Source organism: Asparagus officinalis, chromosome 3 (assembly GCF_001876935.1).
Source record: "Asparagus officinalis chromosome 3, Aspof.V1, whole genome shotgun sequence".
Lineage (NCBI taxonomy): Eukaryota > Viridiplantae > Streptophyta > Magnoliopsida > Asparagales > Asparagaceae > Asparagus > Asparagus officinalis.
In genome coordinates, this window is record NC_033796.1 from 45,883,991 (window position 1) to 45,902,596 (window position 18,606).

General features: G+C 36.4%; 1 protein-coding gene and 1 long non-coding RNA gene across 3 annotated transcripts; both read left to right on the plus strand.

Annotated features, from left to right (window-relative positions):
• LOC109835048 lies at positions 345 to 2,561 on the plus strand. Its single transcript, XM_020403047.1, has 6 exons — positions 345 to 351; positions 914 to 1,270; positions 1,976 to 2,136; positions 2,222 to 2,234; positions 2,309 to 2,356; positions 2,439 to 2,561. Exons 1-6 carry the CDS (start codon positions 345 to 347, stop codon positions 2,558 to 2,560), a joined length of 708 nt encoding a protein of 235 aa, XP_020258636.1. The 3' UTR covers position 2,561.
• On the plus strand, positions 2,602 to 3,684 carry LOC109834003. 2 transcript variants are annotated; one of them, XR_002245422.1, is made up of 4 exons: positions 2,602 to 2,764; positions 2,904 to 3,246; positions 3,334 to 3,399; positions 3,480 to 3,684. It is a non-coding gene; the product is annotated as an uncharacterized LOC109834003 (long non-coding RNA). The 2 variants fall into 2 exon arrangements; XR_002245421.1 differs by having other exon boundaries at positions 2,613 to 2,764; positions 2,904 to 3,093.

Consider the following 18,606-nt stretch of genomic DNA (forward strand, 5'->3'; position numbering starts at 1 on the left):
TTTCAAGCCAAACCACAAGTGAGTTGCATCAATACGACCAATTTGTCATATTCCTTGGCCAAATTAATGTTACGACTAGATATAAGCCCACTAGTCATGATTATCGATCCAAATCCCATAATATGTACTCCTTAGTTAACACTTCAAATTTCCAATAGTATGTACTCCCTCTGTTCACACTTCAATTTTCCATCCTCTATTTTCTATTATTCAAATAAGATTTGTAAATAGAAAGTTAGGAGAAAGTAATTTCGTTTGCTTTCTACCTTATATTTACTTTCTACTCGCCAAATATATACCCTGAGCAATATAATAAATGATTGAATCAGTTATCAAAAAATTAAATGTCAGGTAAATGCGTGTTAAACTAAACGGGATTAAATAAAATGGTATTTCACGAAAATTGTGATTCTAACTCTCGTTCTAGCATCAGGGCGGATCTACCTTGGCGACGTGGTGTCATGTGACACCACCTCCACCAAGGGCCACCTCATGTTACAATGTGGCTTAAGCTAAGCTTCTGTTAATTTCTAGCATGCATATATATATCCGCATGATACCTATGTAACCATACACCAGCATGATCATCTTCTATCACCATATGGGATCATAAAAAAATTACACATGACTAATAGCCATATATGGGGATTACGGTTCCAACACTAGTAAAAAATCACGTATTCTAGATGGAATATTCTAGACGGAAATTTTTCCGTCTAGAATGTATTAAACTAGACGGAAAATTTCCGTCTAGAATATTCCGTCTAGAATAAAACATTCTAGACGGAACTTTCCGTCTAGAATAGTATACTAGACGGTTATTTTATTTTTATTATTATTTTTTAAATTTCCACGTATCCTAGACGGAAATTTCCGTCTGGAATACGTTGAAATTTAAAAAAAAAATTAAAAGCCTCAAAAACCCAGCGGCCCTTCTTTCCCCCTCCCCCAAATCGAAATTTTCAGCGCCTCCCCACCCCCCAAATCCTCAACTCCTACTCCTCCCTCCACCGCCTCCCCCTCCTCACCCTCTCCCTCCTCAACCTCACCCTCGACCCCTCCCCCCACTCTACTCCCTCTCCCTCCACGGCCTCCACCACCAAAAAGCAATTTAGAAGCTCAAGATCGCCGGGGATCCAGCAAAACCTTCTTCCCCGTCGAATCCCGTCACCAGCTCTCCGGCCTCCGCTGCCCTTCCCTCTCAAAATCCGCGTCGTCGTCGTCGTCGGCCATGGCGAGCTGCGGCTATCACTCTCCTCAGTTCTCAAAGGTCAGGTTTCTCCATTACTCCAAATTACCAAAATGCCATCGGCCGAATACTTCCATTTTTCTTTGATTTTGGTCCTATATCCAAATGGGTATTCTGTTTTCTGTAAACTTTCGTGTTAATATGTAAGTTAGATGATAAAGTTGGAGTCTTTGATGATAAATTTGATGAGTTTGTGTTCTTTGTGTGAAGTTTGTGCGAAACCCCATTTTTAGGAGTTTACATTTGGATGGATTACTAATTGCATTGTTCTACTTTTTTTTTATCATCAATTTGGTGTTTTATATATTTGCATTCATAGAGCCTACTGGTTGAGGCTTTCAGAGAATTAATTCATGTAGATTGAAGGGTAAATTTGCTTATCGCAATTGGATGTTTTGTTTTCTGTTTATTGTATTCTAGTACTCTGATCGATCATCAGTAAAGTGTAATGGTTATTGATCACAAAGAAAGTTTTTTGTTTCCTGTTATCGTTCACATATAATCGGTTTTTAAATATTGTCATGAACCAGTATTGTTAGTTCCGTAGGTTTGAAGTTAATTGTTATTTTTGTTGATGTATCTTAAATGAAGATGAGCATACCATTTCTCAGATCTCTAGCAAGGTATGCATTACCCCACTATTGTTTCCAGTTGCCTTTCAGATTCTAGCATTTTCGTCGTCCTCCATTTGTACTTCATTGACACTTTTCATTTTGCTACCGTCAGAAATTGGTATCATTACCAAAACATACAACAGATGGACAAGCAAAGCATTTTTTACAAGAGATGATGGTAAATATAGTGGTTTCCATCTGTATTTGTCCGGAGACGAGAATTCCTTAGCTGGAAATATGATGGGAAATATAGCTGGAAAGATTCAGAGCTCGGTATTGAGTCGCATTTCTACTAGTAATACTGGAAATTTTGGGGGAACACACTCCTACTAGTAATACTGGAAATTTTGGCTATGAGTCGCATTTCGGAGGTAAGTTTTTCTCCTTTGCTATCTCTCGAGATTTCTCCTAACTATATATAACTAAGGGGAAAACACAAACTCAGATAAGACTGATAAAGGGTTGGAAGAACCTAGAGGATCTGTCTTCTCAGGTTGGCTTTGACACCATAATGATTTCTGTTAAGAGTTGAGAAAATTATCTTAGTATGGTGCTTATAATACAACTTGCATTAGATGATAGGTGTACTTTTGCCAACGCAAGCCTGGATCAGTCTTCAGAAGGATGGCTTGCCAATTGCTTATCCGATATTGATACGCATCGTAGTTCTGGTGAAATGTCAGTACAATTTCTATAACATGAGCTTGATTCGATCTCCTTTGGAATAAAAAGTAAAAGCACCATTAATTTGTTGGTAACCAGTAATGTATGTATTTCTTACATGATTCTGAAAATTGGTAGCAGAATGTGGACAATGCCTGAAGCAAAAGATATCATCAGGACAACTGGGACTGGAGAAAATAAGATGAAGCTTGTTTCTAGCGATTGCAATTCACGAATTGTGAGAATCTCGGATTTCTTAATATTTTTTTTGGTTCAAAATTTTTAATTCTTCAATATGGATTTGCTTCCTCAGCTACATATTGGTATCAAAATAGCTCATAAGTTGAACATTTATTTTTGGTCTCTCCTATTGCCAGATGACTGAAATGCAAGAGCCTAAGAGCATCATAGGAAAAGCTCCCAAGACCCATACTACTATACAGTAAGTACAGTTTCATTATCTATAGAGGAAATTCTCATTTGTGCATGCTAGGTAGCAATAAAGTTCGAGCATAGAAGCAGTAAAGGCTGAAATTATGGACCACCTTATGAGTGGCAAGTATACAAGTAAGCATTCTTATGCTTGTTTCCTGAATTATGGTTGGTAGCCTAATAACAGAACTTATGTGATGTACATTCATTTATGCAATACCCTTGGCTTTTCTTCATGGGGTACCTCGTGTTTATTACAAGGGTCGCCAAGGGGACTATTATGTCATGGTAACTGATAATAAACGTCCTAGTTATGGATTTCTTTCGTATTATGTTTATATATATGTTGCTATGATCACCCCGTTATTTGTATAGGTGATGGATATGTTGGGAGTCTATGGGATGTTTGGTATGGGATGTTTGGAATAATAACTCCTATGCGTGAGTATTTGAACCTCTTTTGTGAATTTCTTAAGTTACTGTTTGTGTAAGTATGTAATCTTGACTGTTTCTCTTTGCAGAATGTCAACAGAAATGGTTGCTTGTATTGCTATTGAAGCAATCTCTATTTTAGAGAAGATGCATTCTAAAGGGTAGGCCTGCTCTTTACGCTATGAAGATGCAGAATCTCAATTTATGTAAAAGTGTGTAAACAATTTATGTATCTCTTTACTATTTTGGTGAATGTATTATTTGAATATAATGGGATTTAATATTGAAATATAATTAGATTGTGTTGGATATGAATATAATTTTTTGTTGTTCAATATTGTGTACATGCACCTAAAATAGATTCTGCAAAAAAAAAAAAAAAAAAAACTGTATCCTAGACGGAAATTCCGTCTAGGATGCTCAAATTCCGTCTAGGATGTTTTTTAAAAATAAAAAAATAAAAAATTAATTTCCGTCTAGAATAAGTATTCTAGACGGAAATTTCCGTCTAGAATACTTATTCTAGACGGAAATTTTTTCCGTCAAGGATGCATTATTCTAGACGGAAATTCCGTCTAGAATAATCCGTCTAGGATGTATTCTAGACGGTTTTGAATTCCGTCTAGAATATTCCGTCTGGAATGTATTCTAGACGGAATTTCCGTCTAGAATACTACATTCTAGACGGAAACATCCTAGACGCCTATTCTAGACGGAATTCCGTCTAGAATACACATTCTAGACGGAATTCTGAGTATCCTAGACGGAATTTTCCGTCTAGGATACCTTATTTTTTAGCAGTGCAATATGGTATAGCGAAAGGCCTTCATAGGCTAACAGTTTTGTTACTAAGCGATATTTATTTTATAGTGTTACTAACGATGTATTTGATAGTGTTACTAAAAATTTGATTATCTAGTTTTCTTTGAAGCATGAAAACTCGTTAGCTACAGTTGTAAATTTTTTTAATTGCTAATTATATGGGAGCGTTTGGCAGCCGTGGCGTTTTTGTCGTTTCTGCTTTTTATTTTTAACAAAAACAATAAAACGTGTTTGGCAACCGGGGCGTTTTTTGACTTGCCCCTTTACAAATTCTAAAAAATAAACACTTTTCTCAAAACACCAAAAAGGTGTTTTAAGATTTCGTTTTTTCATCTAAGCTGCCCACCGCCGCTCGCCTGTGGCCGCCCGCGCCAGTCGTCCGACCCACCGCCGCGCCCGCCCAGACCGCCCGCACGTCTACCGGCCGCTGGCAGCTCGACCGCCGACGCTCGGCCGACCATCGTTCGGCCCGCACGCCACCCCTGCGCCTATCGCCGCCGCCCCCTACCACCCGCACGCCCGCCTACCCGGCTGCCACCACCGATCCGGCCAGCGTCGCCGCCCACCGACCGCCAACGTCCGTCGTCCGCCCGACCGCCCGTCGGCCGCGTCGCCGCGACCACCACCAGTTCCACGGCCACTCGTCCGCGCGCCACCCGTCGCCGCCGCTACGCCCCGTCGCGGCGCGTCGCCCGACGGTTCGTCGTACGTCCGCCGCTCGTACGCCCCCTGAAGTCCGCCCCGGCCACCACCGCCCTGCCGCCGCCTGCCCGTCACCCGACCGCCTGCCAGCCGATGCGTCTCACCGTCGCCGCCCTTCGGTCGCCGTCGCCCCCATCAGGCCGCCGCCGTCGCTTTATAAATAATAACTATAAATGGTGTTTTCAAAACATGTTTTAAAAAAACACCATGACATGGTGTTTTTCTAAAAAACACAAGAAAAACAAACACTTCGATTACCAAACACACCCATAACACAACTTTCTAGAAATCCTTAGATCAGCTATTGCCTAGCATGAAAACTTTGAACGAGCTTTAGCATGAAGGAACTCTTTAAGCTTATGGCCATTATAAAATGAGAATGTAGGCTCTCGACAAGCAAACAAACAAACAGAGAGAGAGAGAGAGAGAGAGAGAGAGAGAGAGAGAGAGAGATCCACATATAAATATGTAAAGTCGTTTAATCCATGTTCTTATTCGAGTATAAATGAATTAAAATTTTGTTTAATGATAGTTCTCTCTTCATCATGGAGATCTTCCACCGAAATTATACACAAATGCTACTTTATGGTACATGGTGACATGTGAAAGGAACGATATATGACTTAAACCTTTTTGTAGTAAACTTATTTTCAGTTACATGATTTAGCTCAGCTAAACAAATTTTACGGTTAGAAACTTAGAGCCCATACTTTTGGATTGGATTCTAATTTTTTGATAGAACTCTTGACCTTTTGCTTTAGAGTGAGGGTCGGGTTCTTAGATTAAATTTTAGATTCGTAGATTATTTGCATTATGAGTTTCAAATTAAATTATTATGTTAAATAATTATTATTAGCAAAAATTAAACATTAGTTTGAAAAACATGCACCCTCATTTCGATTAATGGATAGCAACAACAAAACTAAATACATATTGTAATCTATTTAAACAGTTCAAACAATGCCACATAAAAGAAGATAACTAGTTTTTAAGCATATAAATAAAAATAACTAGTGTTCAAATACATAAAAGGAAATAACTAGTGTTCAATCATATAAAAACCAATTTGCATATTTAAATATGTAAAAATAAATATATTAGAAAATTTTGATATCAAACATTTCACATCAAATATTTGAATAATTTAATATTGATCAAGCAAAATTAAATATTGAACAAGCAAAATTGACTCGCGCGTTGCGACGACAAAGGTGTGCAAAAAGCCAAAAGAATAACAATTGAAGCATTTAGTTTAAAATCATACTATATTTTTGACCACTCAAGTAGCAATAAAAATATAGTGATTTACACTATATATACACCAAAATTTGAAATTAATTCTGCGGAGTATTTAGCGTCTGAGGGTAATTTTCGAAAGTGAATGAGTTTTGAAAATAAATAGGGTACAATTGTCTTATACGCAAAAAAACACATCTACAGTTTATTATACCGCAACATTAATATAAAAGAGGACAAAAAATAGCACTTTACACATTTGGTTTAAAATACACTAAGGGCTTAGAACAAAAAGATAGCTAATATTGATAAAATATAGCAACTTATATTGTATCTAAAATTGCTGGAATATAAAGCAGTTTGAAATTAATCCAATGTACTATTTTTCGGTCTTAAAGTAATTTACAAGCAAATGGGTTTCAAAATAAATGGGGATATATTTAAGGTTTATAGAAAAAAAACTCCTTTGGGAAAGTTGGAGCATTTAAAAATAAATGTGACTAGGACTCTGTTTTATAGACAAGCAAACTCATTTACAGTTTCAATGCAAGAACCTTGATGTAAAAAACAAAAGATAAAATTATAAACACTTTGTATTTTGGATCTAAGAGTAATTATAAAGTAGGTCGGTTTAAAAATAAATGAAGATAAAATTTTGTATTTATAGGTGAAAAATCATAATAGAACTTTTGAAGTTGGCGAGTTTAAAATAGGGTTTTTACATCAAAACCATATTTACTTTTACCCAAATTGATACTTACCATCGTTAAATTTTTTATGTAAATCATATTTACTTGTTAAAATATTTGCAATGTCACCAGTTGTCAGCCAAAAATATGCGAAATGACTATTTTACCCTCGTCATTTTCTCTTTTTTTTCATCTCCTTCCTCACAAACCCTAACCTTGGCCTCCCCATCCTCATCCTCTTCCCGTCTTCCCTCTTCCTTCTCCCCCAACTCTCCTCCCCCTTTCTCGTCCTCCTTCTTCCTCCCCGACCTCCCACTCTCCCATTCCTTTCTAAGTGGGAACTAGGATTAGGGTTAGGGTTTAGGGGAGGTGATGGCCATGGGTTAGGGTTAGAGTTAGGGTTTTGGGGGAGGTGGTAGCCATAGGTTAGGGTTAAGGTTTTGAGGGAGGTGGCAACTATAGGTTAGAATTAGGATTAGGGTTTGTAGAAGAGGAGGATGAAGGAGGCTAGGGTTAGGGTTAAGAGTTGGAATGAAGAAGATGGGGAGTAAAATGAAAATGTCTAATTTTTCTTGGATGAACAGTAAAAAAAAAGTGTGATATTACAAACATGTTAACAAGTAAATGTGGTTTACGTAAAAAAACTTTAAAGGTTGTAAGTATCAATTTGGATAAAAGTAAAGATAGTTTTGATGTAAAAACCCTTAAAAATAAATGAGGTAAAACATTAGATTCAAAGGCTAGAAACACAACTTTGAATATGGCGGATTCAAATAAATGGAAGGAAGATTTGGTCTTGAGAGCAAAAAAAACCAAAAGAAATGTTTAATTGGGTGCACTGTACCTATAAATAAAATATAGTAAATTACATCACTCACCAAAGTGTTTGAAATAGATAAATGAATAAGATAATTAACTGAAGTATTTTTGGGTTTAAAAATGAATTTTAAGTTGGTGAATTTAAAAGTAAACGGGGATAAAATTATAGAATTCTAGTTAAGGGCATGTTTGGCTACTACTTATTTTATGATTACTTCTAAGTTACTTATTAGTTATTTTGTTAGAGGGCATGATAGTCTTTTTACATTGATAAGTAAATCTACTTAAAAGTATCAAAATAAAGATGCAGAACTTATTTTTTTCCTACTTATAAGTTAAAATCAAGTAATAAATGAATCATTACCAAACATAATTTTGACATTTTTTAAGTAAAAAGATACCTATAAGTAAGTAAGTTGCCAAGCAATCTAAAAAGATAGTAAAAACTTTGAAAGCGGGTGGGTCTTAAAGTAATTGAGGTAAAACTTAGGGTTTATAGGAAAGAAACACACTTCGGAATTGGATGCGTATAAAACTAAATGTATGAAAACTTTGGGCTTATATGAAAATCGCCAAATCATACGCGTTTTTGGGTTTATAGGGCGCACTGTAGCCATGAATATACCCAATTGTTTTAGTACCTTGATAAATATTTATATTATTTAATATTAAAAAATTTAGGGGAAAATGTTTTAAGGCCCCCCCAAAAAAATCCAGATGTGACCCAGCCCCACCATCTTTTTCCCTTACTCTTTAACCCTTAAAATCCCAAAAAATATGTTCAGCCCCCTTTTAACACTCTCCAATGAATACATCTCAAAACATTCCGAAAATACCATTTCCTTATCTTCTTCTTCTTCTTCTTCTTCTTCTTCTTCTCTGTGGTTTTCTCCTCGTTCCCCACTCCTCTCAATCTCCTCCCCTTCTCCTCCTCCCCTCCTCCTCCTCTCAATCTCCTCCCCCTCCCCTCAATCTCCTCTCAATTTCCTCCCCTCCTCTCAATCTCCTCTCAATCTCCTCCCCCTCCTCCCCTCCTCCTCCTCTCAATCTCCTCCCCCTCCTCTCAATCTCCTCTCAATTTCCTCCCCTCTTCTCAATTTCCTCCCCCTCCCCTCTTCTCAAACTCCTCCCTCTTCCCCTCCTCCTCCTCTCAATCTCACCCCCCTCCCCCTCCCTCTCCTAGTGGTGGTCCTCCACCACTGTCCTCTATTTTGATCAGCCCCTCTCCTATGTCACCCGCTCCTTCGCCACCCACCTCTCAATCACCGGCAAACGCTCCACCATCGTCTCCTACTCAGGGCAGCCCTCTACTTGTGACCTTGTTGTTGTTGCGTCAGGTAGAGGATTGAAAGAATTTATTTTGGAATATTGTGGTTGGATTAAAATACGAGTTTTGTTGGGAAAAGTGTGTTTGAGTGTATGATCAGAGGATTGAGCTTGGTGGGTATGGTTGAGGATGCAAAGAAGGTGCTTGATGAAATGGGTCACTTGGGGTTTAAGCCATCGGGGTTTGAGTATAGAGTGGTGATTCAATGGTATGGATGGTTAGGGTCGTTTAAGAAGATGAGGAGGGTGATTGGAACAATGGGCGATGCTGAAATTAGAATTGATACGATTTGTGCGGATTTGGTGCTCTCTTGTTATGGTGAATAATGAGGAGGCTTTGCCGGTTAAGAAATTGGCTGACGCATCAGTCTTATTTGAGAAATTAGTGTGGTCTGATTCAGAAAGAAGATGTTAATTTTTATAATAGGACTGTTTGTACTCTTTATTCTTATGTAGTTTGTCCAGAATTGCTTATAACGTGTCATGTTTTATTGTTCAGTTGATTATACTATGTGTTCCTATGGTTTGATTGTACTTAAATCAAATTTTAATGAAATGTATTGTGTCTATTTAGTGATCAATTTTGGTATAATTTATTTTGATTGTATGTAAAATGTATTGTGACTATCATGTAAATATGTACAAGTTCATTCAAATAGAACTTGATATGCAAAATAACTGAAGATTATATATAAATTATGTGTATCAAAACATGAATATTATGGTACATAATATGTACATAACCTTGAGGTTATTGTGTACATAATATATACAAATTATGTACATAATATATACAGATTGTGTACCAAATAATAGTTATATGTTGACTTTTAACTGAACGTGTTAACTTTCCTAAGAGTATGTTAACTTTTCATACTGAATGTTAACTTTTCAGACTGAATGTTAACTTTCGCTGCTTTATGTTAACTTTCATCATAATATGTTAACATTCACTATTATATGTTAACTTTCATCATAATATGTTAACATTCACGACTACATGTTAACTTTCACCATTACATGTTAACGTTCATCATAATATGTTAACTTTCTTCAGAACATGTTAACTTTCAACTGAACATGTTAACGTTCATCATAATATGTTAACTTGTCAGATGTATATGTTAACTTGTCAGATGTACATGTTAATTTATTCATCTATACCATCTTTGAGGACTTTTCTTGAAGGTCTGAAACAAATCTCAAATGGAGAGACAAGAGAAGGAAATTGCTATGATTAATCCACATTTTGAAGAACTTAAATAGTTTTTTCCTTGCTTTTCCTCTTCATAAATTGATACCAAAGCAGGAGTGGTGTGTAATGATTAGAGAGACTTAATTTAAAAGTTATTGTTTGCACTAAAAATGTGGCTTAAAGCCCTTTATTTTTTCACGATGTGCTTGCTCAGATGAACATGTTTTATTTTAACTGTACACGTTGACTTTCAAATTCTATAGACTTTAAAGTGAACATGTTAACTGTCAGCTATATGTGTTAACTTTCATCTGCATATGTTAACTTTATTATGAACATGTTATATTTCAGTTCTTCACGCTAACTATCAGTTGAATATGTTAACTTTCATCATAATATGATGAAAGTTAACATGTTCAGCTGAGAGTTAACATATTACAAGAAAGTTTATATATTATGGTGAAAGTTAACATGTAATAGTAAATGTTAACATATTATGATGAAAGTTAACATGTTCAGCTAAAAGTTAACATGTTACGAAGAAAGTTAACATATTATGGTGAAAGTTAACATGTTACGAAGAAAGTTAACATGTTTAACTGAAAAGTTAACATGTTATGAGAGCTAATAGTGTATCGTAACTTGAAGATTATGTACATAATCTGTATATATTATGTACATAATAACCATAGGATTATGTACATATTATGTACCATAATATTCATGTTTTGATACACATAATTCATATATAATCTTCAGTTTATTATGCACATCAAGTTCTATTTGAATGAACTTGTACATATTCACATGACAGCCAAAATACATTTCACAAACAATCGCAATAACCAAAATTGATCACTAAATAGACAGAATATATTTCATTAATTTTTGATCTAAGTATAATCAAACCACAAGAACACATAGTATAATCAACTGAATAATGAAACATGATATGTTACAAGCAATTCTGAAAAAACTACACAAGTATAAAGAGTACACATAGTATAACCAACTGAACAATGAAACATGACACGTTACAAGCAATTCTTGAGAAACTACACAAGATTAAAGAGTACAATCAGTCCCATTATAAAATTTAACATCTACTTCATCTTTTCTTCTGTAAGCTCACCCATCAAATTCATTTCTTCTCCTCATTTTCACAACCTCATCCAAGTAATAACAAACTTCATGTTCTTGTTTCTTCAACTTAAATTCTTGTTCTTCTCTCATAAGTGGAATAATTGAGTTTCCACACCATACACGGGGTTGTCAAACCACTCCCGAAATCTACAACCATCATTCTGAAATTATTCACCAAAATTGATCACTAAATAGACATAATATATTTCATAGCAGCAGCAGAAGCTGCAGCTGCTGAACTAGCATCAATCTCCACATCAAGGAAACAAGAGGAACTGTCCTTAGCAACCCCCTGAACACCATGGTTTTTGGAAGCACCAACCCTGTAGCATATTTGATGACTCCTAATATTTTCTTGCTTACTAACTAATTTGGGAGGCGCTCTTGAAGGCGGTGGAACTTTAGATGGTCGTGTTCGGAGATTGATGTCAGACACGCTTACATATGGAACATCAGAATGAGGCATATCGCCACTAGATGCAGAATAATTGCTAGAAAAGCGTGAATGATGCTTCAAGTTCACAGGATCATCTTCAGGGGCAGTATGCCCAGAGCTATATTCTTTGTGATGTGTTCCCCAATCAGCTCCATGACTCTTTGCATTATCAGTAGGAGAGGTGGGTGGAACTACGTTTTGTTCTAAATCACCTGATCGCCCATTATGGTTTACATTAGAAAGGAGATCCTTGGTTTGGGTGTTTGGAGAAGTGTTGCTTTTTTACATCCTGTGAGAGACATGAATTAATCATAGGGGTATACTCAGGAACAACATGAAGTTCAGTTATGTGTATCTTCCCATTAATTACATCATCCACACTACCACGGCTTGTTCTATGATACAACATATTGTATTGCTTTGGGCCATCATCCAAATGATCCGAACTTGATAAAAACTTATTCTCATTTGAACAACTCACATGATCTTTAGTGGCAACTACAGGTGAGATGCCTAAAACTTCTGCATGCTGGCCAAACATTACATCTGTACGGATTCTCCCATTCGAAGAAGCTGAGCTCTCACCCGTCGTCCTCTTCCCTTTGAACAACTCCTCGTAATCAACGCCAAAATCTCCTCCGTTAAAACCCCCAAAAATCTCCTGGTAATCGATCAACTCGCCAACTCCCTCGAAATCTTCAGCCGGAGGCGGGAGATCAAGGAAAGGGATGGAACAGGCGACCGAGATCCCTCCAAATATCTCAGCATAGTCGTTAGATTTGGAGGCACATCTGAAGACGTCGCCGTAAGAGTGTGGAAAGGCACATCTGAAGACCTCGAAATCGTCACCGCCTCCGCCCAGTTTCGCTGAGGTTTGAGCCTGAGAAGAGAGGAAAGAGAGAGAGGGGGGACTGGCAAGTCAAGTGTAATTTTGGAATTTGAAAACTTTTTTCTCACTGTGGTGTCTTGTAAAGGTAAACAGGGGCTGAAACACAATTACTTTATGTATTTGGGGCTTTGTCACCCAAAAAATAATACATGGGTCCTAGTGACAACATATTTTTTATTTTGGGGCCTTAAAACATTTTTCCCAAAAATTTAAATACTATATATATTTAATATTTATGTATTTAATATATTTCCATATATAACATTTAAATAAAAATAAAATTTATGTAGTATAATATTAAATATTTAAAATACATATATTTGAGAAGTGTTAAATAATAAACAAAAGTTTTATTTCATTTTAAATATGTAAAAATTAAGTAATTAAATAAATATTAAGTATGTAAATATTAAAATATATTAAGTAATTAAATAGTATTAAACATATTTCATCTTGATTGAATTAAATAAATTTATAGAAGTTGATTACTTAAATACATTCAATGTTAAGATATAAATAATTTCAAAATATGAAATATTTTAAAATTATATATTTAATTTGAAAGTATATTAAATATTTAAATAAGTAAAGAGTAGAGGATAGAAAATATCCACAGAATGTGATCACAATCCATTAATTTTAGTTTGAACTTTCTATTGAAGATTTCTATTAAAAACTATAGAGTTGGAATAGAGTGTGGATTTTGAAATCCTAGTCCTAATAATAATCCTAGACAACTAATAACACATTAGTTTCAATTTTAAATTCTGGTCCCAAACTAATAACACTTTAAATTTAAATCTGAATCCTAATCCTAAACCAATAACACCTTAAATTTGAATGCAAATTCTAACTAGAAACGAATAACGGCCGAAATTGAAATTAACAATTTAAGTCGAAGTCCGAATAATTAACAGTCCTCAACCAATAACCCTCCCAGCAAAAAAAAAAATGAAACTTTTGTTAAATTGTTGACGGTAGTCAAGCATTTACATATAATGACGCGTTCGAATTAAAAAGTTTGGGATTAAAAAAAAGTCTACTTAATTTCTGGGCAGAATTTTGACGGTGGTACAGTTTTTAGCTGGGTTTAACTTTCGATGAGATCCTATTATATTAACGTGATCCCTTCTCTTTAAAAAAGCAGATCAATGCGCTCCCACTTTGCCCTCTTTTTCAGTCATTAGCTTGACGAGGACTTTACATGCAATATTCTATAATCTTGTTCCACCCAATCTTAAATGGTGACATTTTAGTGCTTTTTTTTTTTTTTTGCTTTTTAACTGAAAATTGATAACGATGGGCGATTTGATATCAATCATGTTAGATAGCGATAGATTTGTTTATATCAATGTTTTTCCTTTTTCAATCATTAAGAATGCAATTGTCTGCATCACATAACGGTAAATTTTTGTATGTCATTGGCAAATAAAATGCTTTTGTACTTGTTTCGCGAGAGTTGCCTTTCCTTCGACGCAAATGTGATATTGCTCCTTGTAAAAGAAACAATAAAAATGAAAAGGAATATATAATCTAATATGTTGCTTCAGATCCTACTTGACCCTTTGAATTATTAGATTTGTCAATGCTTGCTCTTTAAACTATTTTAATCCATATTCCTTTTCTAGTTATTAAATTTATTTATGCTTATCTTTCCTAAACTATCACTTTTAATGCCTAGTTATTCCTTTTTTTTCCCCTTCATACTTTGTGCTCATTTTAAATAAATTTATGAGATAAAATTAATAGTTTAGAAGTGCCATATGGCACTGCATTTTATATTAGAGGGTGAGCAATGAGCATGACTAAATTTAATACCTTAAAGGATAATGTTGAAAATAGTTCAAAGAATTCATAAAAGACAAACTTAATAATTTTGAGCGCTTGTGAAGGGCCCTAAAACCTGTTTGACAAGTGAAGAACTAGAAATTAGAGTAATGGCTTGTTTAAATACTCGTATAGTCTTAGTTTCTTGTCTTTAAATGAGTTTAATGGTTTATGAATTGCTACAAAAAGATGAAGAATAAAAATAATCATTGATATGATATGGTCTTAGTTTCTCCTCTTTAAATGAGATTAATGGTTTATGAATTGCTACTAAAGATGAAGAATGAAAATAATCATTGATATGATATGGCTAGCATGTTGTCTTTAGGGCTGTCCAATAAGCCCGCCGGCCTGGGCCCGGGGTTGGCCCGGAAATCGGCCCATACCCGGGTTAGGGCTCGACCCGGGTACAGTGTCGGTCGGCACAGAAAAACCGGGCCGGGTTCGGCCCGGCCGCGAACCCACAGGCACAAACGGATCACCGAGCAAGAGTGACGTTCTGGCGAAAACGGTCACGAAGGTGACCGTTATGGCCGGGCCGGCCCAACCCGTCCAAAACGGTCATTTTGACCGTTTTGCCCCTAAAAACGGTCAAAAGGTTATTTTGTGAGGGTTTTTTGGTCATTTGCCTAGGAGACTGCCTCTATAAATAAAGGGGGTTTTCACTTCTTCTCCTCACACCAAAACTCATCTACTTTTCTCTAATGCTCTCTAATACAATCTTATATTCTTTTATACTATCTAATAATCTCTTATACTTTCTAATACTTCTATCAGATGGCTTCCGAATCTGATTATGAAGAGCAAAACGTATCTCCTACCGATCTTGAAATGAGTCCTCCTATAACAGCTACTCCTACCGATCCTACCGGTGTTAATCCCGAATCCGGTGGCGACGAATCTGCACCAAGAGCTCCTAAAAGGCCGAGATCCGATGTGTGAAATTTTTTTAAGAAGATAGACGTCACCAAGGATGAACACGGTAGGATCCTCACCCAGAAGGTTAAATATGCGTTGTGCGGCCAGACTTTCCAAGCTCATCATAAGAGCGGCACCAACCACCTCAAACGTCATATAGAAAAACACAACAAAGGTCAAAATTCTCAAGGTGATATCTGACAATCTATAATTTCCCAATCCTCCTCTTCTGATAGTCTCGGTAGTTAGAATTATGACGCTACTCAAGCCAGAAAATGCGTAATTAGGCTTATCGTTCTTAAAAACATTCCTTTAAATTAGTAGAAGATTATGAATTTGAAAATATATTTAGAGATGGTTTTTGTAAAACCCCCAAAATTTCTATAATGGATATATGTGAATTATTAATAGTGAATAATTCTCTTATGATAAGAGCGGCACCAACCACCTCAAACGTCATATAGAAAAACACAACAAAGGTCAGAATTCTCAAGGTGATATCTGACAATCTATAATTTCCCAATCCTCCTCTTCTGATAGTCTCGGTAGTTAGAATTATGACGCTACCCAAGCCAGGAGATGCGTAATTAGGTTTATCATTCTTAAAAACCTTCCTTTAAATTAGTAGAAGATTATGAATTTGAAAATATATTTAGAGATGGTTTTTGTAAAACCCCCGAAATTTCTATAATGAATATATGTGAATTATTAATAGTGAATAATTCTCTTATGATAAATAATCATATATATATATATATATATATATATATATATATAATATATAGATATATATAGATATATATTAGATGAATGTGATTATCTGTGTTTGAGAACCCATCAAGTGTTTCTATGTGAGAGAAATCGAGTGAAATGACCAGCATGTTAAATGCCTAGCAGCAGGCATTTTTCTGCTGCGCGGTCGTCCGAAGCGGTCGACCGCATCGGTCGACCGCACAGCGGTCAGGCTGTTTTCAGAGTTCGGGTTCAAAAGGGTTTCGGGTCGGGTTTGTGAGTTAGTATATAAGCTAATGTGCCCGAGAGAGCCTCTCTCAGATCTGAAACCAAAACCCTAGCCCCCCTCTCTTCCCTAAAACCCTAATTCTCCTTGCTTGGTGATTTGGGAGGAGTTCTTGAGGATTTTCAGCGGGATAGTTGGATTTCAGCGAAGGGGATCAACCTCCTGCAGATCTAGGGACTTTTTCTCACCAGAGGCGAGTAACTTCTCGCCCAACTCCACCCCCTTTTTGTTTTCATGCAAAGTTTGAGTTTTTATTGATTTTATTAGGCCAAAAATCGTATTTTTTTGTAGAGATAGTAGATCTATATGGTACATGTTATGAGAATCATGCTTTCAAACTTTAAAAGCACTAAAGGACTTTTATCAACAAGATCTAGATCTGAAATTTGCTTAAACAAGAGTTAAATCATTTTTTTTACTGTTATCAAAACGTTTTAAATCTTGTTTCTCTTGTATTTAGAATTTTGGGTATATGGTTTACATACTTAAAAATGCATTGTTCTTCTACTGAATGATTTTTAGAGAAGTTAGAACTTTTATTTGCCATAAGAATTAAATTCTTGTTCAAGGTTTCGAGCTGACAGAAACCCAAATTTGGGTTTCTGTCCGCTTGGCGGTCGACCGGGGCGGTCGACCGCTGGGCTCGCTGTAGGGGCAGAAATAGCCTGCGGTCGACCGCACCGGTTGACCGCGACGCTCTGCTCGGTCGACCGAGATGCCGCAGCGGTCGACCGCCAGGCTCGTATCAGAGTGCGGTCGACCGGGTCGGTCGATTGTCGCACAGTCTGTTGCAAATTTTCTGTTTTGTGTATTTTTCTCTGTTCGAGAGTTTGCCTGGATCACCTGACTTTGGTTTTTAGCCTTACTATGTACCCAGGCATGATAGATGACCTGAGGGTATAAATTGAGGACTTACACACTGATTTGAGTGGGGATTGATATAAGTAGATTTCACTATATATCACAGTGATAATTTTCACCATTTTAAAGTCCTCGTGTTGGACTATAATCCATAGAAGTCCTCGTGTTGGACTATAATCCATAGAAGTCCTCGTGTTGGACATTTGCCACTTATTCCATGAGTTTGGAAACTACAATATATAGTTCCTGTTTCGTCCTCGTGTTGGACATTTGCCACTTATTCCATGAGTTTGGAAACTACAATATATAGTTCCTGTTTCGGACCTAGTTCTTAACCCTGCATATGATTTTCTCACTGGAGTTTATGACATTACACTTATGTAGGTTTTGTCATGATATTCATGTAAGTAATAACATGATACCCATGTTGGCTATATCACAGCACTGTATTTATGCTCTGGTATTTGTTGTATTTCTTCTATTATTGTTACTGTACTAGAACCTCGGGTTTAGTGGTTAGGGGTTTACAATTTGAGATATAAGGTATATACATGAGGGTTTCCTTGTTTGGATTATTTCGCTCGACGTACCTATGCTCGTGTTGTAAATTTCTAAATACTAAAACCCTCTTTAGTAGGATCAATGATTTTAGATCTATTATGTATTATCTATATTTTCTTATACAACGAGCCCTGCTCCCTTGGGGTTGGTTGTGATGTTGCTCGCTAGCGCTTTGACGCTCATTGTCCCTCCCCCTTTCAGGTAACGAGCCAGGAGCCCGGAGAGTCGCAGGTTGATGGCGATGCATTTTAGCTTCAGCTGTCTAGGTAGTTATATATTTTCTTTTGGAGTTCCACAGTAGACTTGTGTTTAGACATTTGAGAGTCTTGTTCTAGAAGTTGTAAAGGCTGTGTGCCTTATTTCCTTCTTGTCAGATATTTGTATTTGAGACTTATTGAGTATTTCAGTTTATCTACTCAGATCTTGACTATGTACTTCTATGTTGTTGGATGATGAGATATTTATGTGACTATTATCATTTCATCAGTATTCCCTGTATTATCTTTTACCTGTTTTGTACCTACACCAGTCGTTGATTCTACTAGATGGATGTTAATTGTGATGGTGAAACATGTTATTGCACGGTGTGGTGCATAGCAGGTTTGACATCCTAGGTTTCACCTCGGACTGCAGCCTTGTGTGAACCCAGGAGCGTCACACAGACTTCCAGAGGAACCGAGAGACCAAGGGGCGTCACAGTTGGTATCAGAGCTCTAGTTCCAGTATCCTTAGGATCATCCTGTGTCGAGTCGTGGAACTAGGATAGAGTTTCTT

Bases quoted from the DNA above. Each gene is read 5' to 3' on its own strand.
- LOC109835048 (XM_020403047.1), top strand. The intron at 1,271-1,975 runs GTCAGGTTTCTC...TGCTACCGTCAG, and splicing joins ACTCTCCTCAGTTCTCAAAG to AAATTGGTATCATTACCAAA. The intron at 2,357-2,438 runs GTTGGCTTTGAC...AACTTGCATTAG, and splicing joins TAGAGGATCTGTCTTCTCAG to ATGATAGGTGTACTTTTGCC.